General features: G+C 40.8%; 1 protein-coding gene across 2 annotated transcripts in view; it reads left to right on the top strand.

The window, feature by feature from the left end:
- Positions 1 to 282: 282 nt before the first annotated feature.
- The window catches only part of PCSK2 (proprotein convertase subtilisin/kexin type 2), a 272,443-nt gene continuing 247,887 nt past the window's right edge, over positions 283 to 24,838 (top strand). For both annotated transcript variants that reach the window (XM_055265069.2, XM_055265068.2), the window contains exon 1: positions 283 to 767. In XM_055265069.2, coding sequence (XP_055121044.1) covers positions 591 to 767 — 177 coding nt within the window. In that variant the 5' untranslated portion in view covers positions 283 to 590. The remainder of the gene's footprint in view (positions 768 to 24,838) is intronic.

Genomic DNA, 24,838 nt, shown 5'->3' with positions numbered 1-24,838 from the left:
GCTGGCCTGATTACAGCTGGGGGGATTTTCCTGGGCGCGCGGCGGGCCCGGCTGAGATGGGGGAGCTCTCCGGTGCTGAAAGGGGCGGGGGCGCGGGCTCGCTGCGCTGTGCTGCGCCCCCAGAAGGCGGAGGCGGCCGGGCCGGGCCGGGGGTGGGCGGGGGCGGGCCCGGGGCGGCCCAGGGCGGGGCCCGCCGCTTCCCCCGCCCTCATTGGCCGCTGGCGGACTCACGTCACCCGAGCTGGTGCTCTCCTCCAGCCCCTGGGGAATTGGAGCTGAGGAGGAGCTGAAAATGCAGATTTAGCATCAAGCACAGACCTACACTCGCTCTTTCTCTCCGGTACACACAGCACCCCACATTCGCACCCCTGCCCGCGCGCCGGGCCGCCTGACTGCACGGCTTCCCCTCCAGCCAGATGCTGGAGAACACACACTGATTCGCTGCTTTCCAAGACCCTATTCAGTCTCTTTCTCTATACAAAGATTTTTTTAAAAACTGTATATAAAATTTTTTCTTGCACCCTCCCTCCGAGTCCCCTGCTCCGCCAGCCTGCGCGCCTCCTAGCACCACTTTTCACTCCCAAAGAAGGATGAAGGGTGGTTGTGTCTCCCAGTGGAAGGCGGCCGCCGGGTTCCTCTTCTGTGTCATGGTTTTTGCATCTGCTGAGCGACCGGTCTTCACGAATCATTTTCTTGTGGAGTTGCATAAAGGGGGAGAGGACGAAGCTCGCCAAGTTGCAGCAGAACACGGCTTTGGAGTCCGAAAGGTAAGCTCTCCCATGCATTTCGCATGTTGTTTCAAAACGGGGGGGGCAGCCCTGCGCAATCTCATTGCAGATTTGCAAGTTTTCTCTCTTTCTCGTGCGATGCAGATATTCTGCCATGGGCTCTTTAACACGATATTGCCTCCGGTGATCTTTCACCGGTTATGTAATTAAAATGTCCTTCATCTGTACTAGTAAGGTCATCAAAATAATTTACTGCTCTTTGACTTGATGGCGAAAATAGGATAACACCTTTCACAGGATGCCATGCTCCCGGGATGCTGTCCGAGGTACCAAGTTCTCTAGGCTGCCTGGGGATGGAGGGATGAAGCCCTGAACAGCTGAGCCTGGCGTTGGCTGCTTGGCCAGGGATGTCTCCCCCACCCCCATCCCCCGGAGAAAGAATAGTTTCCTACAGACGGGGCTGGACGTTTGGACACTGCAATTCACCTCGGTGTTTCTCCCACCCCGCACCGGGAGGACTTCCCTCCCAGTGACTTCGGTCCCTGCTCCTCTCCGGGAACAACGGCTTCCTGACTCTAGGAGATTTGGAAAGAAACTGGTCTCTAAAATCGGGGCGGAACTTCTGCGCCCCACCCCCGCCCACGACCGCCCACCCCTGGAGCGCACTTCTGGTTGGCTCCCTAGTTCTCAACTCCCGGCTACAGGAGCTGGAGAGGTGGATTTTGAGGGGGATTCCCTACGGAGAAGTCGAGGTGTCCTCTCCTGATGCGTGGGCGGCCAGCCTGGCTTTCCCACTAGAGCGTGGGGATCCCCATTCCAAGAAGTTGCCAGAGTTGGACAGTTTGGGCAGATAGGTGAGCCTCCCAGCTTTGGACACCTTGGATCTCCTTTAGAGACTCCAGGGTACTCATCCTGGGAGGACAGAAGAGAGAAGGGCGCTGGGTGGGGGCTGTGGCTGACCTGTGTGTCTCTCCTGCAAAAGATGTATCAGGGTTCTCCAGTGTCCTTAGGAGACCTGGCGCAGGCTGGGGTGGAGTGTGGGTGCAGACAGAAGCTGGGGCGAGGGGAACCCAAAGGACAGAGATGTGGCTACCAGAGGGCTGGGTGGAGGTCAGTGAGATTTTGGGCTCCATCTCGCTCCTGATCCCAGGAAGAGAGAGGAGTGAGATGAGCGGTGGGTGCTTTTGGTTATTGGTTTTGCCTTGAAGGACCGCGCAGACCGAAGCTCTTATTAGTCTCTTCTGTCCTGACTTCCCAAGCCTCCCGCCTCTCTCTCAGCCACCGCCAGGGCTCCTCCAGGTGTGGGGGGCTCTCCCTCCTCCTAATGGCGTAGGCAGTACCGAGATTTCGACCCCAGATGGGTCTGGCGACAAGTTTGACAGAGGTCTGGGAAGAGGCTCCGGGTCTGCCGGTGGCGCGCGGGCGGGTCTTGCGGGAAGGAACTTGTTGCACTGGAAAGCGTGGGTGGAGCAGGGGAAAGAAGGCGCCGGCCGGAGGAGCACCCCGCTGTGATTTTGGCCCGTGGCCTGCCGGCTGTTTTGAGAGACACCAACACAATAAAGAAGCCGACCTTCCTTCTTCACACCCCCCCCACCCCAAACTTGGCAAGACCCAGGACCCAAACGCCATTATAAAATATAATAGTGATTATTATCAGTTATACGGAAGCTTACGTGCTGGAGTCCTTACATAGATTTTTACTTAATCTTCTCAACATCTCTGAGGAGGCTGCTGTCTTTATTGAGCCTATGACCCCGTTGAGGAAATTGGTTCAGAAAGGAGTGCGAGATAAAAACAGGCAAGGGCTTCAATCCAGATCTTTCAGAAGTGAACCCATGCTCTTGACTCCTTAGTACCCACTCAAGCAAGCTAGGTGCTTTCAGGGGATGTGGGGCATTGAGATAAGCTGAAAAGGGATTTTAATTCTTGAGTGTGATCTTGCTGCGGAAACCTGTGGCTCCCTCCCCCTCCCCCTCCCCCACACCTTTTCATGGGTGCAGGGGAGTGGGATGGAGCCATAGGTTTCTGAAAACCATTGCTCTCAGTGGTTTTCTCTTCTCTTTGCTGCCCCCTTTGAAAATGTGCCCTTAGGATCAGAGATCAGATAACTAGGCCTCTTTGTCCTTCATTCTTTCTTGGAGAGGAGCGCACTGATTTTGCATCACAACCTGAAACCTGCAGTTCCCATCTGAGAGACCTCTCTCCTTACTTCTCCATAACCTCTCAGGTAGTATCCCACAACCAAATCCAGTGATTTTTTTTTTCTCTTTTACACATTTAAGTAACAGGGACTGCCTGGTGCAACATCTGCCTAGAATAAACCTCCTTTTGGATCCATGTCTTGTCCATTCTTCAAGACTTAAATTCAAACCTTTTCTGATGCTACAGACCACAGTGAGCTTTCCCTCCTCCAAATTTTTATGCAACTGATAGGCAAATACTGCACTACATAAGCTAATAAATGCCATCACTTGTCCTCATTATTTCATGTATATAAGTAAATATGGGTTTAGTTGTTGTATTTCTACTTAAAAGGTAAATATTCAGGGATGATACCTCCTATATTTCTCATTTCCTCCCTGTAACCAGCACATTACTGTTTTGCCAGCCTTGAAGGAAACTTCCTTGGCTGTATTTGTTATCCCAGGTTTCCCAGACACCGTCCTATCTTGCTTTCATCATACTGTTTTGTACTTTTGCCAACATTTGTTATTGTGCATCTTAGAGGCCCTTATGTCCTTCTCCTTCCTTGCTCTGACACTTAGCATGCTTCCCTACTCCCTACTGCTCTCTGCTCCGAGGCTCAGTGACAGACACAAAAGATTCTCAGTGGTTATTTATTCATCCATATGAAAGGTCAGCAATGGAGACTAGAAGAACATGCTTTCTTAATAAATTATCTCATTCTAACCTCACAAATCTATGAGAGAAATTACTGGCATCAGCTGTAATTCTCAGATGAAAACCTTAAGGCTTTGAGGAGTTAAGTATCTGCTTATATCTGAGAAGTAAAAGAACTCAGACTTAAAACCAAATTTGCTTAACTGAAAAATAATTGCTTTTCTACATCACGCTGCCTCCAGGAAGCCTTCCCTGACTGCCAAGAACTCTTGCCTTGAGACACAATTTTAGAGTTCGGATATTTTCCCTTTTCTTTTTACTTTTTTTATATTTATCATTTATTTTCTATTAACACATGAACATATGTCATTAACTAATAGGTACATGTATTTATGTCTTCAGGTAGACTATAAATCTTCCAAGAGGAGAAATGATATACTATATCTTTATATAGTCTCCATATCTAGCATGGTGGCCTGTATATGAATATTTAATTGTTTGTCAATTATTTGATTGATTCTTATAAGACCATGAACAAACATTTGTTTTCTCTCTAAAATGAAATAAAAACACCTATAACTTTACCTCTGAAAAGGTTATGGAGATTAAAGCTTTCTATTTTATCATCACCTGGCCCTGGCCCAAAGACCTATGTCCATCAGAAAAGATACTTAAGTCTAGGAGAGTGAATGAGTTTACAGTAATGACAAAGGCGTTATTCCAAAGAGTGCCTTAAAATTCTCAAAATGGTACTAATTTTAATTCATTTGAAACAGAAAACAAAAATTATTTATTGAAGCAATCTGTTGAAGATTAACCAAAAATCAAGTGAGAGTTAGGGTTTAAAAAGAACCTGATATTATCCTAGGGGTTTCATTTTATTATGGTGTGTTTTATGTTTTATCCGCAGAGGACAGATGCTGAAATGATTACACAAGTAAAATCATGTGACCATTTTTATAATGTGTGAGATTTTTTTTATTTTAAAAACAACCTAATAATCATTATTCTGCCAGGTAGTAAAAAATTAATAAATTTCTGGTCACTTCACTTTTATTGAAATATAATTTAGGAAAGAACACAGCTTAGAGAATTTTCACAAACTGAGCACACGTGTAACCAGCACCCAAATCAAGAAACAAAATATTACCAGTATCCCTAAGTCCTTTTCTCACTCACTTGCTTTGTTTTCAGGTTTTGGCTATTATAAATATAGCTTTTGTGGATATTAAAGTCTATGTATTTTAGCAAACACATATATGGCCTTCTACTGGGAATTCCTAGAAATGGAATTGTTGAGTAAAAGGATACGCATACATACAGCTTTAAGAGACCATCAGTTTTCTATTGCTGTGTACCACTAAAAAGTTTAGTGGCCTGAAACCACACAAGTTTGTTATTTCACAGTTTTCATGGGTAAGGAGTCTGGCACATTTTGGTCGGGTCCTCTGCTCAAGTCTTCACAGGCTGAAATCAAGGTATATCCTGCTGTGTCCCATCTAGAGGCATGACCAAGAAACAACCCTCTTCTGAGCATATTCACGCCTTTAGAGGAATTGAGTTTCTTGTGGTTTTAGGCCTGAAGTCTTTATTTTCTTGCTGGCTGCTGGGCCAGGACCACTTTCATCCCCTGGAGACCTCTCCATAGCCCTCTCACACCTCACTCTTCAAACATCTGCCTTCAGGAAGAGCCCACTCTCCTTATAAGGTTAACCTGATTCGTTCAAGCCCACCAGGATTGTTTTCCTTTTGATTCTTCTGATGAACTCAGAGTCAACTGATTTAGGACTTTAATAACATTTGATAAATCTCTTCACCTTTGTGTAATCTAATCACAGAAGTGAAATCTATCATCTTCACTGTCCCACCTAGGCTGTCCACACTCAAAAGGAAGATGATTACATAGGGCACGTACACCAGGGAGCAGAAATCTTGGGGGCCATCTCAGAATTCTGCCGGCTACAGACAAACAGCCACATGGCTTTCCTAAGTAGTTATACCAATTTACATTCCCACCCGCAGTATGTGAGAGTTCCAGCTGCTCCACATTCTCACCAACACTAGATATTTTACATCTGTTTTCTTTCAGCCATTCTGGTGGTATGTAGTAGTGTCTCATTGTGACTTTAATTTGAATTTCCCTGATTATCAACTAAAGTTAAACACCTCTTCATGTCCTTATTGATGATTTGGATATCCTCTTTTAAACACATTTGTTTCAGATGCTTTGCCCTGAAAAGTTTTTCTTTTGGGTTGTCCATCTTCACTTTTTATTTGTGGGATTTCTTTACCTGTTATGGATAGAAATTTTTGGTCAGATATACGTATTTTGAATATTTGATACCACCCATTTAATGGTATCTTAGTGTCACAACAATGTTGAATCCAGATTATATGCTTTTACTTCTACTTCATCATGCAACCATTTGTTAAGTCAAAGGAAGAATTATCTTGCAGTATTTCCACATCCCCTATCCCAAAGTTCTTTAGATCAAAATTGACAATATTTGGAGGAAAAAAATAAAAACAGCATATGGATTTCATCCTAAGCATTCCCTAAAAGATTTCAGTCTAAGAAGACTTTAAGGGACAGTTCTTCTGGAACTAAAAGATTTACCACAGTAGCTAAGGGAAAATAGCAACCTGTAACCTTGCTTCCCTAGACATGGCTGCCATTCATGTTGTGCCTTAGATCGAATCCAAGCTCATCCCTCAAGACCTCTCTGGTTGACCTAGACCACGGTGTTCCCTATCCATTTGGAGCATTGATGACGTATAATCGATTCCTTTCCCTGATACCAGTCATAGCCATCAGAACACTCAACGTCCCCAATACCCCTCTTGTGGCCGAAGAAAACCAGGAACAATAATGTTGAAAGGTAAAGATGACAGGATTTGGAGTCAGGTAGCACTGGAAACTTGGCTAGATTACTAAATCTCTCAGAGGCTCATTGTCTTCTGAAAATGGTTAATAAAACATGGTGGTGGTGAAAAAGAAATAATGTAGTTAGTGCATGTAAAGTTCTGGGCACAGCACTGAGTGCATAGGATAAAATAGCTATTACTGAAGTAGTAACAATCAGCAGGTTGTGCCCTAGTGACACTATTTTCCTCAAAAAAGTAGCTGTGGGTTATACTTGTGAGGGAGTGACAACTGACTAAGTGAGGAATAGGAACCCAGCCCAGCAGCAATCCATCCATGGGCTAGTCATGACCCATGAGATGACCTGGCCCAAATTCAGTAAATGTAATTCATTATAGACCATGGTAATTATCTCAGCCAATTATACTGGATTCCTCAGGAAATCTGACTGGCTAGTTGCTCTAGAGAGGAGAATGCAGTACAGTTACCATGAGAAAGCCCATTCAGGCCATGGGAAACTCAGACATTTTATCTAAGTTTCTAACAGCTTTCCAACCACAGTTTCCAGCAAAAGACACCTGTAACAGGCTGAAGAGCTAAGCACCAAATTCATTGCTCCTTCTTCATGGGCTGCAGCAAGACCACATTTCCCAGCCTGCCTTGTAAATAAGCATGATCATGTGACAATTCTAGCCTGTGTAATGCAAGCAGAAGTCATGTGTACTTCTTCCATGCCTAAGAATTCTCTATCGATTGTTTCTCTGTGTTCTGCTCTCCTCTGGGGCTTGATGTAATTGAGAACAGTAAATTTCGACACCAAATGCCAAAGCAGCATCACAAGATGAAAGGAGCCCAGGTCCCTGGTCCGTGAATTAGAAGACCTTATATGAGTGAGAAATAAACTGCTATTACATTAAGGCACTGAGATTTGGGAATACTGCCCAAACTAATATGCTGTCAGTAAATATCCCTTTGCTTAAGTTGCTAGAGTGAATCTCTAAACCTTGAAGGCAAACCGAGCCAAATCACAATAAAAACTGTTCCAAAGTTTTGTGACAGCACACATATTTTCACCATATATTACCAAACAACTTTTCAAATATTTGTGATTTGTCTTCTCCAGCAAGAAATAGAACGCATTCTACACACTGTTCTTCCTGCTGGCAACCAATGTGCCCTACTCATAATAGGTGTTTAATATGTGCCCCTTGACTATGACTACAGTTGGACCACAAGGTGGTGATTTGTCCATAATCTCAGGTCGAAGGTGCTGGAAAAACTATTTTTTAAGAAACTATTCCTGTAGAATCCATTTCTCTATAGGCAGCCATTCAGCTAGGAAATAGAATTAAGTGGCAACCAGCAAGTGGGCAACTGGCATGCTTCTTTGTTTCTCTAAAATTCCTCAACTTCGATATTATCAGTAGTAGAACAGATGAGCTCTTTGAACAAAGAAAGTAAAGTCTGCAGTTGCAACCTGATCAAAATACAAAAGAAGGGAAAGAGGGGAAATACACCTTTTTTTCTCAATTGAATGAATATCTGGAAATCAATTTCTATTTCTGAAGATCTTATTAGCTATAGATCATAATGTTATAGCACATCAGAGAGTGATGCTATAGTTAAGTTCACAATAATTATATATTCCACTCAAACTAACTGCTCAAAGAGGTCTGGCTTTAAGAATAAAACATGAAATCTGAAGTTCAATTTTTCATTCAGTTCAGATCCAACGTTTCAAAAAGAAACTCTGTGTTGAATTTGTGAATTATTATTTGAGATACAAATAATCACAGGACAGCTCAAAAACTGACATTTCTGTTTGACTTTCCTTATTAAGGTGTATTTATTTAGCTGAAGTCCACAAGTGATTAAGAAGCCAAGAAATTACATCTGAGTCAACACTTCAGTCTGAAATATATAGTTGTGTATTAATGGATGGCTTCTATGCGAGACACATATGAAAATAATTTAACTGCCTTGACAATTTTTTGTCACTGAAGCTGATTTGACCACAACTTTTTGGAAATTGTTGTGATATGCTGAGATTGTCTGATAAAAATAATTGAATAAAACAAGTTCTTACATTGAAAGTAGAACAATGACACACTCTTAATTTCCTGACATAGAGTGAAGTAGACTTAAAACTGTTATAGGGTATTGGCAGTTTCTCCATTAGAAAATTGACAAGAATGGGAAGAAAACTGTAGGATCCTGGGGTCTCTCTTTGTTTATAACTTTAAATTTGGCATTAACTTCCATAAATATCCAATTGTTCTCCTAGTTTTTCCTAAATAGATTCATTTCATGCTCATTTTGTATCAAAGGCAAAAGAGTCCAAAGAAAAGTGAACAATATACAGAATCACTATTGGAAGCATCAAGAACATAAAGATAATAACAGGTTTAAAACATTTGCAAAGTGTTGTAAGTCATAAGAGAAAAACGTTTTGACCTGAAATATTTGGGTTTCACTCTTCTAAAGTTTTAAGTAGAGGGCAAAGAGATTGTCAGCCTTGCTTTCTGTGTAAACACAGTGTCTGGCAAAACTAAGTCTACAAGAAATATTTGTTGAATGAATGACTTAATTAGTGTTGGTATTAGATGTAGTAGACAATTGAGTATCTTTCCTCTTAAGATTTAAACAATCACACACACAAACAAAAAAGGGAATCCTTCCATTTGCGAGATAGTAAACATCTCAATGTCAAGACAATATTTTTACACATTGCAGTATTCATGAATACCATGAGTGGACATAATCAAATTAAATCACGAGATAAGTTAAGAACCTCGATAATATGAAAAATGTAATAACTTTGATATTTTTGTCAGAATCACACATCAACATTATTTTAAAAAATACCAAGTAATAAAAAAATACAAGAAGGTCTTTTTTAATTATCTCAAATCTCATTATTCAGAAATAACCATTACCAGCATTAGATAAACTCTATTGCAGATACTTCTGTATGAATAAGTATAGAGAGAAGAGAGATATATAAATTGTTTTATAGAGCTGAGATCTCATCATATGTGCTATTTTGTTTTAAATCATTCAATTTAATTATTATAAAATTTAACAGAAGAGAAAATCAAAAGAAAACTATGGAAATTGTTAAACTTCAGATAAATATGTTATACAAAGGAGATATTATTTCCTAATATACCTCCCTAAAATTAATAAGAAATTATTGTGTCTAATATTTAGGAGTTTGTAGTTACATATTTTATACCTACATGGTAGATAGACTACATATATTTAATTACATGTTTACTTATTTAATTACATATTTAAACTTTTGTGAGTTATGGACTCAGTGCTTTGTAAAATGGGGAAATTAGCATCCTGACACTTTCTTTCAACTTCCCTACTTCCACATTCCAATGTTTGTTAGGTATATCATTATTTTTGCATCATGTTGCATATAAATATTAACCTTCTACTAATAACCATAATTTATAGTATTGCTTATATTAGTTCTTTCTTAAAATTCTAATGTTACCACAAGTCCTTTTATCAGAACTTCAATTACAAATTCATTTTTATTCATCTTTTGAGTAGCTAGGCTTTACTGAAAAGTGAAGAAATTAGCCTAAGCATGAAAAAGGAGCTGTCTCAATTTCAGATTAAAGGGGAAAAAATTGGCAGGGGAAGTCCTGTTTGTAGGTCACAGAGGAGAATGTGGTGATAATATCCACTTAGGAGTCACAATTGTTTCAGAGGATTAAGAGGCAAGGTCAATGTTCAGAGGGAGGGAGGAGGTGTTAGGATTGGGGCTTCAAGGAGATGGAAGTTCGGACACTGCTCGTAGACATGAGAGAGGGAGTGGACAAAGGACAGATCATGATTTCTGGGCAGTACTGCAGAGGCAAGTGGGAAAGAACGGATTTATGGTGGCACCAGCAGACATCTTAGGAATGTCTTAAGCAACATTCAGATTAGGGTTGAGAGGTGAGAGAAATGCAATCTTCCAAAGAATAGAGTGTCAATGAAATAGAAGAATAGGTAAATTGGAAATAACAGTGAGAGAGATGAAAGGGAGAGAGCTATGGTTGGTGAGTGGGATATTGAAGCTCAAGGCTCCAAAAATTGAGCACTTCCAGATAATGATGAAGTTCATGGAAGTGAGTTATCAAAGTAATAAGGAGATGAAGGTGATCAAGACACTAAAAGTAACATGCACAAGGATTTGTTCACATACATCTCATTCATGCCATGGCAAGAAATAGGATTGTCAAGGAAGATGTTGAAAGAAAACAAAGCGAAGTCCTAGGACAAAATGTTGGAGAACTTTGGACATGAAAGGAGAAAGAGGAACGAGGAGAGGAGTCAGAACTTGGACTGTTGGAGATACGGAAAGAGAATCAAGAGCACACAGGCCTGTGAAAGGAAAGGAGGAGAGAGTTAAGGAAAGAATGAAGCAACCTTAGCCACTGGTTTTAGAGACAAAGTCATTGTTGAAATAGGAGGAGTCACCCTAGCACAGCGGAAGAGGAGACAAGTGTTAATTTGGGTTCCCAGATGTAGGCCCTGGAATAAGGATTTAAATGCAAGTAGTTTACTCAAAGAGTGATTCTAGAAAATACTGGTAGAAGAGTGGGGAATTGAGATAAGGAAAGGAAGGCAGGAATAAAGGGTACATCATAAAGCAAGTTGTCACTGTGGGTAATTGGAACTCAATCCCACTGGAAAACTGGGAGCTGGTATGGAATATGTGCTTCAGAGTTATCCTGCCTGAGGGTGAGGAAGTTGGGGTATTTATACACCCATTGCATTGACATATTAATTGATGATTGAGAGTTACTCCAGGCTGATGTTAACACTCCAGCATTTTGTCCTGGCATATGCTCAGACAGAGCAGAATTTGGCCATCCAGAAAAAAACTCGCAAACAGATTCAGAGGCTGGCACCCACAAAATGGTAAGGCCTATCCAAGAGGATCTGAGCATGAAAGTAACCATGTCTGCTACAGGAAAAAAGCCCAATCATGAAGGGAAGCATCAAGTGTGATGAAGTGGAGGTACCAAATATAGACCATCCCTTCAAGAGGTATAGTGGTTAAAATAGAAAAGTAGTGTTACAGTCACTTGATGTGGTTTTAAAGGTATTTATGAATTAATGATTTCTTAGCACTTGTCAGACCACTTGGAGATTGCTATCCCACCAGAATATTGTGACATACCTAGCCAATCAAGTCTGCGTTACTCTAACTGGTTTTTCCAGTCATTTACATTTTTACAAATGATAATTATAATTATGAAACTATAGCCTTTCAGAACAAGAAGGGATCCTAGAAAGACATTAATTTAACCCTTCATTTAATAAATGAAGGAAATAAATCAGGGAAAGGGTATATCAAACACTATGTTTGTATGCTTAACTATTCCAAAAAGCATTTGAGCCTTGTTGCTCATTGGTGGTGGTTTAGACAATGCATTATTGATACCACTGAACCACCTTTCCAGCATGGATGAGACAGACAACTAGACTGGGTGAGACTCCTATAAGTGATTAGCCACATACACCAACTTGGTCTGACCATACTGATTCATTTCATGTCCTCCTGATCTGCTTTTATGTCTGTTTTTTTACCATTTTACCCCTAGAATTTTTATAAATTCTGATTTTCCAAACAAAGCTATTCATAGACTCAAGGATTCCACACCAACAACTATTGGGTGTACACTTGGTAAAAGACAGAATAGGAATTTATACTTCCTTGACTACTCCCTTAGTGACTAAACAGTGCTATATATTTAGTAAGCACTCAATAAATACCAAAATAAATAATGAGAAAAAAATTTAAAGGCTTAGCATCATCCTATTTAGTGCCTGTGTTAAGTGGATTTCATTAATTGCCCTTAATAGCCTAAAATTTTGTGACTTAATCATTCAGAATCCAGTGACAGAGGAGAACAAGGTGATCCACAAATCCTATTCCTCTTTGCCTTTAGCTTCTCCTCTACTTCTGTGGGAAGAAAAAAAAATATCAGTTTTATCAGGTCACCACCAATTCTCTTCAGTGATGATGGAAGCTCAAACACAGGAAGGTAGTTGACATACAAGAGTCAACTCTAGTCAGTTCCAACTGACTATGTTTCTAGGTACTGTCAGCCAAGAATGGGAGACCAAGAGAGACCTTGAAGAACCTAAAATGTGGGAAGAAGGATGGGAAACAAGCCATTTGTGACCTCTTGAAGTCCAGTAGCAGCACTTTAGGCAGAGAAGGGACAGGGATCCTTGGAGAGTTGTGTCTTAAATGAGGTTTGTCATTAACCCAAATTTGGACACAGCAGCTGAAGCCAGAAACAAACCATTCTGGCCATAAACTAGGAAATGAAGAAAGGACCAAAGAAGAGTTATGAGAGTTTCAAACCAATGGACCAAGAAATTAGCAAGAGCTACAGTCATACCACAGGGACATATAGAAGGAGAAGATTATTAAGGTCATTCAACAAACATATACTGAGTAAGTTCATTAAACAAGCATAATGCAACACACTAAGACATGGATTTGGGAACAAGTAAGCAACTGGGATTCAATCTTACTGGCCTAAGATGATTCCAATAGATAGACAAAAAATCAAACCCCAAGGTGAAAACACTTTTTTTTGTGTGTGTGTGTGAGACAAAGTCTCACTCTGTTGCCAGGCTGGAGTGCAATGATGTGATCTTGGCTCACTGCAACCTCTTCCTCCCAGGTTGAAGTGATTCTCCTGCCTCAGCCTCCCAAGTAGCTGGGAGTGCAGGCGCACACCACCATACCCAGTTAAATTTTGTATTTTTAGTAGAGACGGGGTTTTACCATGTTGGCCAGGATGGTCTCGATCTCCTGACCTCGTGATCCGCCTGCCTCAGCCTCTCAAAGTGCTGGGATTACAGGCATGAGCCACTGCACCTGGCCCATGAAAACACTTTTGAAGTCTCTGCTTGTGTTGCATTTACTAAGTATCATTGGCCAAAGCAAGTCACATGGCCAAATTTAGAGTCAGTGTGGGAGGAGACTAACCAAGGGAATGGATACAGGGAGATATGAAAAGAACGTGGATCCAATTTCCTACTACAGGCCCCTCTGACAGTTACAACTTATCTGTGTTGTCCCATCAAAGGGTGAGGAGGCTGGGATGTTTAACCTCCAGCTACCATTTCTTCTTGGTTGATGGTTGCTCCTGGAGAACATCAAATCTCTGATACTTCTGCCTGCTGTAAGTAGACCAAGCATGCTTCCACTGCCAGAGAACACACCCTTAGGAGAGCGGTGCCTGAAGGACATTGGCATCTGTAGGTACTCTCTACAGGTGACCTCCAGGGTGGACCAAGGGAAGGCAGTCAGTGCATCAATATCATGTGCTACACAGAGGACCTAAAGTTACATAAAATTCAGGTTCATCAAAGGCTAGAAAGAAACAGTTTGTGAGTGAGGCTGTATGTCAGATACCCTCTACCTGTCTCATTACCTAGGTGTCATTCTAGACTTGATATAAATCAGTTGTTCAGTCTTTAGGGGGTACATCATAGTTTGAATCCCACTGTGGACTGTTAGCCCAGCCCTAGAATAGTTAGTGTTTGTGGCTAATCCCTCATAGGAGTGTCACACAACCTAGTTGTCTGTCTCATTCAGTCTGGAAAGCTGGTTCAATTGTATCAACAATGCATTGTCTAAACCACAGCCAGTAAGCAACAAGGCTCAAATGCTTTTTGCAATAGTTGTTAGGCACATAAACGTAGTGTTTGATCTGCTTTCCCTCATGTATAAAATGAAGGGTTAAACGAATGTCTTTCTAGGATCCATTCGCACTGATTACAGACAAATGGGAGTGCTCCATGTAAACAAGTCTGGAAAGTTTTTGTGATAGATTGAATATGTAGTGCATGTGAGGCCATGACTGTCAGCAGAAGGAAAGTCTTCACAAAGCAGGCAATAATACATTGAGGTAAATTTACAATGAGGCTTATAATTTCAAGAGGTTTAAAGGAAGAGGTTTATAAAGAAAACCACAGGCTGTGTAATGAAATGGGCATGGTTTTTAGGAGGATTGCAAGTGGTTTTGTCTGTCTAGATGACAAGAGACTGGGAGATGAGGCCAAAGAAGTGACCTGGGGCAAGTTCATGACCAGTCACCCATACTATGCTGAGGAATTTGGATTTTGCAGGTAGGTGGAAGGAGGCATCGAAGGGTACTTGTGAAGTGTGGCAGGATGGCCACATACAGGACATCCTAGGATAACAAGTTGAGCTAATAGTGACTTGGAGAAGCCTTGATCTCTGCCTGGTTTCTTTGTCCTATGGAATCACTCATTCTGGCAACAAGTAGCACATCATTTAATAGATGATGCCACTAGGAAGTCAGGTTATAAGTCTTTGATCCCATTGCCACTGGATGATGGCATCAGTGATACTAATGGCTTGATTAATTATTGTCCTTGTAGTCACACTGAACGGCTAGTACAGCAGCCAGTTCTATCCATGAAGTTTAGTCAGTTAAGAACAAAATAATTAAATGCACCTCCCCTGACATATAAAATATATGAGTGCAGAACAAATCCCCTAACTTAGAAGCCAAGAAGAAAAGAAAAACAGTGGTGTATCACCATGATCCTAGCTCACCTAATAGGCACATTACTCCCTGATATTCCAAAGAAATAATGCTCATTTTTAATTTTTTCTTTCTGGGATGATATATGGAAATGTTGCCTGAGGCTAGAAAGAAAGTTTGTGAGTGAGGCTGTATGTCAGATAACCACCACCTGTCTCATTACCTGGGTGTCATTCTAGACTTGATATAAATTAGTTGTTCAGTTCTTAGGGGGTACATCATAGTTTGAATCCCACTATGGACTGTAAGCTCAGCCCTAGAATAGTGAATAACCATGGACAACACAAGCTGCTTCATGCTGTGCTCCTGGTTATGGGGAAGAGTGGATCCTGAAATTACAGAAGAGAATGAGCCTTATCCGTGGAGAACAAATGCTTAGGAATGGCATAGGAGTAGGCAGGGCTGGCTTACAGCCAAGTGTACTGAGTGCTAAGTCAATGACTTACCCCCTCTCTCCCCTAGTTTCCCTTCCACACAGCCTCTTACAAATCAGCTAATTACAGAAGAACATTCATCCATGAGTTCTTATTTTATTAACAAGTGTGTGTTGAGCCCTATTAAGATGAGGCACATTGGAAGGGGTTGATTCTACAGACAGAAAGATAACATGGTCAAATTTACACCCAAGGAAAAGCACACTTATAGTTCTATAGTTCTATAGTCTAGTTTATAAGAATTCATATAATCTGAGGTCTCTATTTTGCTTTGCAAATGCCTACTTTATGTGTTTGGGTGTGGCAAACTGTTTTAGCAATTGGTCTCTTGTTCTAAATGCAAAGGACGTTCTCAGACCATGCTAACCTGGTGACACACCCTAATAAGTTGAGGCTGAATGAGATCTTTTGTCACATCTGGTTACTCAAAGACATGATGTCCTCACTCCACAGGCCTTGTGCTGTTGAGAGAGGAGCTGAAGTCACACATAAATAATTTAGGCTCCTCCACTGCATGAAAAGCATCTGTTTAAGGAGCTGTCAAGCTGTCCACTTCTCTAGTGAAATCATATTTACTTTATTCATCTAAATAATGTGTCTTGTTTGCCTTCTGTGTGAAATTGTCTTGCACTGTTTCTCATTGGTGGGTTTTATGGGACAGCATATGATTTTCTGTGCATCCATATGCCACTCTACCTCTGGGAATGGAATGGCTTCTTGTTCAGTAGTTTTGATTATTATAGCCCTTTATAGTTTATGAGTCATTGGGTTTACTCAAAATGTCCAGCTCCTCATTCTCATTTTTTTCTCTATGGCCCAGCCATGTCCCACTGAAAAATTTTTAAAAAGGAACAATAAAAATAAATAAATAAAAGTCATGTACTCTGTATTTCATTTCCAATGAGTTGCTTCTTGTTTGGGTAATTTTTTGTTGTATTAGAGACAGGGTCTCACTCTGTCACCCAGGCTGGAGTACAGTGGTATGATCATAGTTCACAGCAGCCTCCAACTCCTGGGCTCTAGTGATCCTCTCACCTCAGCCTCCCAAGTAGCTAAGACTACAGGCACACACCACCATATCTGACTAGGTTTTTATTTTTTCTAAAGACAAGGCCTGGCAATGTTGCCCAGGCTGGTCTCGAACTCCTGGGCTCAAATGATCCTCCTGTCTCAGCCTCCCAAAGTGCTGGAATTATAGGCCACCATACCTGGCCTTGTCTGGATAACTATAGCAATAGGAGTCCACCGAAATAAGTTGTGTTTTTTTAGTTATTTGGCATTCTCACACTTGGATGCTCAGAAACATGTGAGTAAATAGCACTGAATGTACCCACAATTATGTCTTGTGCTCAGTTTGTAAGTCACTATTAGGTAAGTGAGACCAGAGCAGTTACTCTGAAGTTGAGGTAACTGCATTTAAGACTGTGAACAGTGCATCAAGAAGCACACACCACGACGTGTGTAATGCCCCTGCCATGATGCATCACTTCAATCTAATGATGAGAAAGCAGATGATCCCAATTGAGAGACAGTCTGCAAAATAACTGGCCTGTACTCTTCAAAAGTATTAATGTCATAAAAGACAAAGACAGATAGACTAAGAAACTCTTCCAAATTAAAACAAGAAATGACAACCACATGCAACATGTGATCATGGATTGAACTTTGGGCCAGATTTTTTATTTTTTTGCTATAAAGGATATTATTAAGACAGTTGGCAACATATCGACGATGTCTGTAAATTAGAAAATGGTATCATATTAGAGTTAACTTTCTGATGTTGACACTTATATTGCCTTGTTCTTAGAAAACACACACACACCATCTACAGCTTATTCTCAAATGATTCACCAAAGTAATATATATATGTAGGAAAATAATTTTTTAAATGCAGTAAAACGTTAACAATCGGGGACTCTGGGTGACATGGCTATATGAGTTATTTTCACTATTCTTGCAACTTTTCTATAAGTCTGAACTTCAAAAGTAAAAAATTACTGCTAAAAGAAAAAATGTGTACATTGATGCAAAACTAACATTGAGGTCTCTCCCTCTATGAAATTGAGCTGGGTTAAACTTTGTCACTAACAATGAGTTTCTGTCCCAGCTCTGCTACGATAGAGCGGAGTGACCATATCCACATCATTCAAATTTTTGAACCTCATTTTTCTCATCTATGTAATGCAGATGTCAACTAGAAATACCTGGACCCTTGAGATGTAGATAAGATCCACTCAAAGCCCCATAATGTGCCCTGTAGAAGTCTTCACCCTTCCCAATATTCCTATAAATTCTGGGAGTGGAGCTAGATTTTCATTTTACTTCTGGATACAGTTTTCTACTTCCACCAAAACTTTCCAGTTAATAAATTATGTCTCCTTCCTGCCCAAACAATCATTCTTCACAATGGTGACTCAAGTGTGAAATTCAGCCAACTCCCTTGATTTCCCTTCACCAAAAAACTCTTATCTTTCACCCAAGGCATCTGTGACCAGAATGTATTTTCCTGAAGATGTCACAGGTGCCAGGAGGGGATTTATGTTGCAAACACAAAGAACTTTAAAGTAAGCACCTGCTTTGAAGAGTCGTTTCATCCCCTCATCACTGGGCATGAGCAGTGGCCTCTTCCTGCCCAGCCTCACATTTCTTGCCAGATCCTCCCCACTTTCTTCTATCTGCCCCTTGGTTTCTTTAGTATCTCCTCCTCTCATGGGTGTGGGCAGATTCTTCCCAGGCAGAGCAGGTCAGATCTCCTTGCTCTCTAGGCACCCATGACCTCAGGTGCCCACCAACCATTACAGAACTATCCCAAATGCAGTTTCTTCCCTAAGAGGAGCTCAGATGATTACATTCTCACCCTCAGAGTCTCTGTAAAATGAGACATAGTGCTAGGTACTCGTGGAGGTCATCTCCAGTGTAAATATGCTGAGATTCTATGAAGTGCACCTGCTTTAATTTGACAAAATGGAAATTAGTTTTTCAAGCAGACAGATATCAAACACAAGTTCCTTTCCTCTAGCCTTGTTATCTATGCGGAATTTAATAGGGTACCAATAAAGTTTCACCAACAAGTTATATTTTATACTGACCTTGCCAAATGAAGCATTCTTGTGGGTTATTCCAGCTTTTAAAGGGATATCTTGCTTGTGAAGATACTAGCATGTAATTTTCTAGCTTAGACATCTACTTTTCACCCCCTTTTCTCCTTTATTTAGAAATAACTCTGACCCCAAAGCTGATGTTTGGGAGTAGTTAACTTCTTCTCTTGTCTTCTATGGCTGCTCCAAAGAGCTTGAACCTGACTACAGACCAAAGTAACAGAGAATGCTAGCCTCATCTGTAATTGATAGGATTTTTTTTTTTTTTTTGCTAGAATACCTAAGAGTATTTTTACCTCATGTTCAATCTCATGAGTTTCTTTTCATTCCATATCTCTTATGATGTGCCTTCTGTCTTGTGCTTAGTAGAGACCTAGACAGCTCAGAGCTAACAAGTGCAATGTGCATCACTCATTGGATCACAAATCGAGTTTGGCCAGCACAATACTTTCAATCTGTTTGACTTGTGGAAGAACATGTACCCTCCAGTTTACCACAATCCTCACTACTTTCTATTGTCTTTTACCTGATTCGCTTAGTTAGATGACCTGCTTGACCCCCAATATATTAAATGTCTTACCAATGCCCAAAGAACTCCATAACCTTAGTCATCCACACTGAATAACACAACTACTTAATAACTCTTTCTAGAATCTAGAACCTCCTGATCTTTTAATTTACTCAACAGGTATCTATGACATGATACTCTGCACCTAGGACATGAGCAAAACAGGTGTTGTCCCCATAAAGCTTGCAATCCAGACATTCCGAGGACTCTGTTCTGAGAGATAATTCTTTCCAGCATACCAAGATAATTTTGAAAGATGAATATTTAGGCAACATGTCAGTGCCTCAATTTTCTTTTTCATTTAAGACTCTTCTGTTCCCTATTACTGTATTCAAAACCAGCCTAGTGGATGGCTCTTCCTATAAGCAAGAAGCATTTCCTTACTGTAAAGTGTGTACAATCCACTTGGCTGTGGGTTGGAGCAGCTCTATTGGAATTGACTGAGGATATTCAGTTGGAGGTTGACAATGAGAACATGACAAGGCAGATGATTAGAGAAATTACAGTAATTACTCACAATCAGTCTTCGATAGTAAGTCACAAAATTAAAAAGGAGAATGTAAGTCACAAACTTAAAAAGGAGAATGTAAAAGTATGAACTAAGAGAGGTTTCATGTTCCTGGTTTAACAGTGGAATAGTAAATGCAGTATATCCTCGAGAAAATGCCTGAATGAATGGTCCCTCTACTCTGTGCTATGGAAGTTAGTTGGGTCCAATGCATTCCACGGGGGACGTGGTCCAAAGTGGACGTGAAGAGTGTGGTCTGTCCCCTAGTGGTCCTAGGCTGTCAATCAGACTATCCCATCCTTGCCTGGGGCAGCAGCTGTGGTTTCACTGATGATAAATAATTCTGCTTGAAAAAAAAAAAGTGGTTTCTCTTTAGTGATGGAAATAGATACTTAATTTGTGCTTTAGATTAGACACAGTCACTCTTATGTTGTTGATAATTAAGAAATAAAATCACTCTGGAAGTTATTCTTCTCTCTCCCTTTGCTCTGAAGTTGAAACTCAGGCCTGTCTATTAGGTACCTTCAGAATTCTCACTGAGATCAGTTTACCTTGCACACAATCCAGGGAAATCAGTAATCATCTCTGGGCAGATATCAGTAATGTGCACAACCCATTTCCTACTTGACTTGGAAGGAAAAAGAAATGTTAGGAAGAGTGAAAAATGAATGGGAAAAAGATCACATCAGTTCTTCTCCACATGGTCTCTCATCCTCCAGCAGTCTACCCCAGATCTAAATTCAAACGAGCTTCCCTTTCTCTCCCATCCCCACTGCTGGGCATCATGTTCTGCCTCTAAGAGATTGCATGCAATTGAAGGAAATAAAGAACAGTCTCTGAGAAAGTCAGTAAAATGCAGAGCTTATCCCTGTTGGTAAAATTCAGGTCCCCAAATGAAATGAACAAGCAATTATCAGCTGAGCCAGTTTTCAATCCTTGATGATTGTTTTGTCTGCCAGTTTTTGTTTCTTAAACCTCTTGACAGCACTCCCTCTTACAAATAAAATTATAAAAATCCTATATAGCAAATGATGTCCAGTGTTCTACCAAACTAGATCCCAACCAAGCCTGACTGAGGACCATGAAAACCAGCACAGTGGACAAACACAAAGAAAGCAGCCAAAGATAAAGCGAAGAGTCTGATCCGGGAAGTCTTAACTGTTCTGAGGGTTCTGAATCCATTTGAGAATCTGTAATAAGCAGTAGACTCTCCTGAGAACAAGCGAATGCACAGATGCACAAAATTTGGAATGGAAGCCATGCCAAGGTCACAGACCCTCTGGAACATCTACAGATTCCCTAAGGGAAGAGAACTCTGGTGTTTAAAAGAAGCAGGAAATAGGCTCCATGAGAATTTAACACTTCTTTTTATCTGTTCACAATTGGTTGCCAGTTCCCTGGAGTTCCCTACTGCTGGGAAAGTGGAGTGTGTGGGTTCAGAGAGGTGCTATAGCTTGGAGCCACAGTTTTCAGTGGGAAAAGGAAGTAAGAGGAAAAGAAAGAAGACAATGAGAAGTGTTGCTGAGATCCATACATTTTTGAGGCATAATGAGAATTTCTAAAAACTCTGCAAGTCTGACTTAGCAGCATTATTATACTGTCACCCAGCCTGAATCTTCAAGCTGACAATTTGCTGCGAGTTCTTTCACTTCTTTTTCTCCTTCCTTCTAGAACCATGCTTATTTCGCCTTAAGAAAACAAAGTGATGATATAAAAAATGGTGTGTGTGTGTGTGTGTGTGTGTGTTTCAATGAAGAAAACATTTCAAAACATACTAAATGCCCGCAATATGAGAGGCTTCTTACTAGGACACTCAGGTGAATGTTTGGGAATCTACCACTGTGTTCAATATGTCTTTGCTATTTGCAAGATTTGCAGTCTACTTAAGAATCTCAGGAATGCAACGATCAGCCTTACATCCTTGAGGTCTGTGTGGGCAGCAAGTACCTTATACTACTGTAAGTCACATAGCATCTGTCTTTCTCTCCCTGCGGTGGAGCTTATGCTTGCACAAAGCTCTTAAGCAGCTGCCTCTCAGATGCTCAGAAGACCATGGATCTTGGGTCTGCACTCCAAAAGCAAGAGACAAAAAAGGCCCAGAAAAATAACCAATGCCTACAGGCTAGTCTTTTGTTAGGTTCATGATCAGTCAATTTACCTGTTTATTGCATAACAGTAAGCTCGTCAGAGGTTCAAATTTCAGCTTTATGAGACCAATTAGCTCCATTTTCTTTCATAGCCAAGAAAGAATCCCGAAGAATCCAGAATCGTGGGTCCCAAGATCACAGCAGTGGGGATGTCACCCATCAGCCTGGCTGTCCTTGAGTCCCACTCATCTCCATCAGGAATTCCAGCCCCAAATCTCATGGATTCCTAGTCATGGTTACAAAGGGGCTGGGATGTAGAGTAGGACCACAACACAACCAGTGTGGTAGGAAGGATGCTGGATTTACACTCAGGAGAGCTGGGATTTCTGCAGAGAGCTCCCATTCATCTGGTCAGGCCCTGGCACCCCCTGAGCCACAGTGTCTTCTCTAAAAAAATGAGGCAGCTAGACCAAGCCAGGTATGCAACTCAGTTGCCTAAGGTAACACAACCATGGAAAGGGAGCTTAGTGTGTAACCATAGGAAGTGGAGGGGTAGGTGGGTTCTGATTGGAAACTAGGAAATACATGACCCTTCTGAGGTCATTCAAATTTAAATTTTAAAATATTTTTACATTTTTAACTTGCATCTTGGAAATAAATTTAGACTTTAAAAATGTTGCATAAATAGCACACAGGTACACCTATGTTCATGGCGGCATTATTCACAATAGCCAAAAGGTGGAAGCAAATCAAGTGTCCGTCAACAGATGAATGAATAAACAAAATGTGGTATACAGGGTGGGATATTTAATCTTAAAAAGGAAGGAAATTCTGACACATGCCACAACATGATGAACCTTGAAGACATTGTGCTTAAGTAAAATAAGCCAGGCACAAACAGTCAAATACTGTATGATTCCACTTGTATAACCTAATTCGAGAAATCAACTTCATAAAGACAGAAAGTAGAAAGGTGGATTCCAGGGCTGGGGAGTGGGGACTGGAGAGTTACTGTGCAGTAGGTACAGAGTTTCAGTTTGAGATGATTAAAAAGTTCTGGTAATGGATAGTAGTGATAGTTGCACAATGTGGGTGTAATTAATATCACTGAACTATTCACTTAAAAATCATTAAAATTGAAAAGTTGATGTTATATATATTTATCACAATAAAAACATTACTTTTAGAAAAAGCAGAGTTTCCATATACCCTTCTTTCTTCAGCTTCCCCAAAATTAACGTCTTAGGTAAACATAGCAAAATTACCAAAGGCAGGAAATAAACATTGATATAATACTATTAGCTAATCTACAGGCCTTATTCAAAATGTTCCAGTTGTCCCACTAGTGTCCTTTTTTCTGATCCAGGATTCAATCCAAAATATGATTATATTTAATAGTTATGGCTCCTTAGTTTCCTCTAATCTGGAAAAGTTCTGCAGCTCTTCTTTGCCGTTTATGAACATGATGACTTTAAAGAGTACTGGCCAGTTATGAGTTTGTCTGATGGTTCTACCTGACTGAATACACGTTATGTATTTTTGGCGAGAAAATCACATGAACGATATGCCCTTCTTAGTGCGTCATAGCATGACTCATCACTGGTGAAGTTAACTTAGATCGCTTGAGTAAAGTGGTCTCTGCCAGGTTTCTCCACTATAAAGATACATTTCCCATTGTTTATTGTTGTATCTCACCTATTAATTTTAGCACCTATTGGAGATGTTTGCCGGCCACAATTACTACTACTATGACATTTTCTGAATGATGATATTCAATGTCCATCATTTCTTCTACATTTATTAATGGGAATTCCACCGTAAGGAAGAGTTTTCCCTGCACCTCAATTTACGTTTAATTTCTTATTTAAAAAAAAAAACACTAAAACAAGCCAGAATCATGGTAAGATATGTTCCTCTGATACCCACTGGCACTTAACAACTCCAAATTTTATTTCTAGTGTTAAAAATTCTAAGTTCTAGGCCAGATGCAGTGGCTCACACCTGTAATCCCAGCACTTTAGGAGGTCAAGGAGGGCAGATCACTTGGGGTCAGGAGTTCAAGCTCAGCCTGGCCAAAACAGCAAAATCTGATCTCTACTAAAAATACAAAAATTAGCCAGGTGTGGAAGTAGGTGCCTGTAATCTCAGCTACTCGGGAGGCTGAGGCAGGAGAATTGCTTGAATCCAAGAGGCGGAGGTTGCAGTGAGCCAAGATCGCACCACTGCACTCCAGCCTGGACAAAAGAGTGAGACTCCAAAAAATTAAAAGTAAAAAAAAAAATTATCAGATCCATAATGCTTCCTGCAATAAGAAACAAAAGGTCAACTTCATACTACCTGATAGTGTTCAAAGTAGAAAGTTTTTGGAAAGCAAAATACAGCACACATACATTTTCTTCCTCTCCCCTCATTTTTTTTATTTTATTAAATCTTAGTATTATCCAGAGTATATCAGCAGGGTTAAGTAGAGAAAACATTTAAGAACCATTGAGCCTGGAATTACCACACGAAATATTTATGTTAAATTTGCCGTGGGGAATGTGGTTTTTAATGAACAGGAACTAAATCACAAAAGCTACCATGTTCTAAAAAATTTTTATTCACAGAAAAGACCCCTGGTTAAGTTGGCTATGCCTTGAAGATCATCCAGTATCTGCTGCTCTGAGTCCAGGCCTGTCCCCTTGTGCCAGGCATGTCCCTTGAGAGCATTTATCTGAGCTGCTCCAAGACGGTGTCATCAGCTGACAGACAGAACCAATATTATTGTAGAGTTTTATGTTAACACAGCCATGAAGGCGGAAGAAATAAAACTATTTTTTCAGCTAGCTACTTGTTTCTGTAGTCCATTGCTGCGTAACAAACCAACCCAAAATTTGGTGGTATAAAACAACAATTTTATTGTACTCATGAATGTGGGAATTTGTAATCCAGGCAGGGCACAGTGGAAATGGCTTGTCTGTGGTCCACGATGTGTGGAGGCTCAGTTGGGAAGACTCAACAGCTAGAGGATGACTGGTATGGCTGGAGTTGGAATCATCTGAAAGCTTCTTAATGTGTGTATTTAACACCCTAAATGGGATGACTTGAAAGCTGAGCTCTTCCAGGATTGTC

This window comes from Symphalangus syndactylus, chromosome 24, assembly GCF_028878055.3.
Source record: "Symphalangus syndactylus isolate Jambi chromosome 24, NHGRI_mSymSyn1-v2.1_pri, whole genome shotgun sequence".
Taxonomy (NCBI): domain Eukaryota; kingdom Metazoa; phylum Chordata; class Mammalia; order Primates; family Hylobatidae; genus Symphalangus; species Symphalangus syndactylus.
The sequence above is the reverse complement of the archived record's forward strand: the minus strand, read 5'-3'. Positions and strand labels throughout refer to the sequence as shown.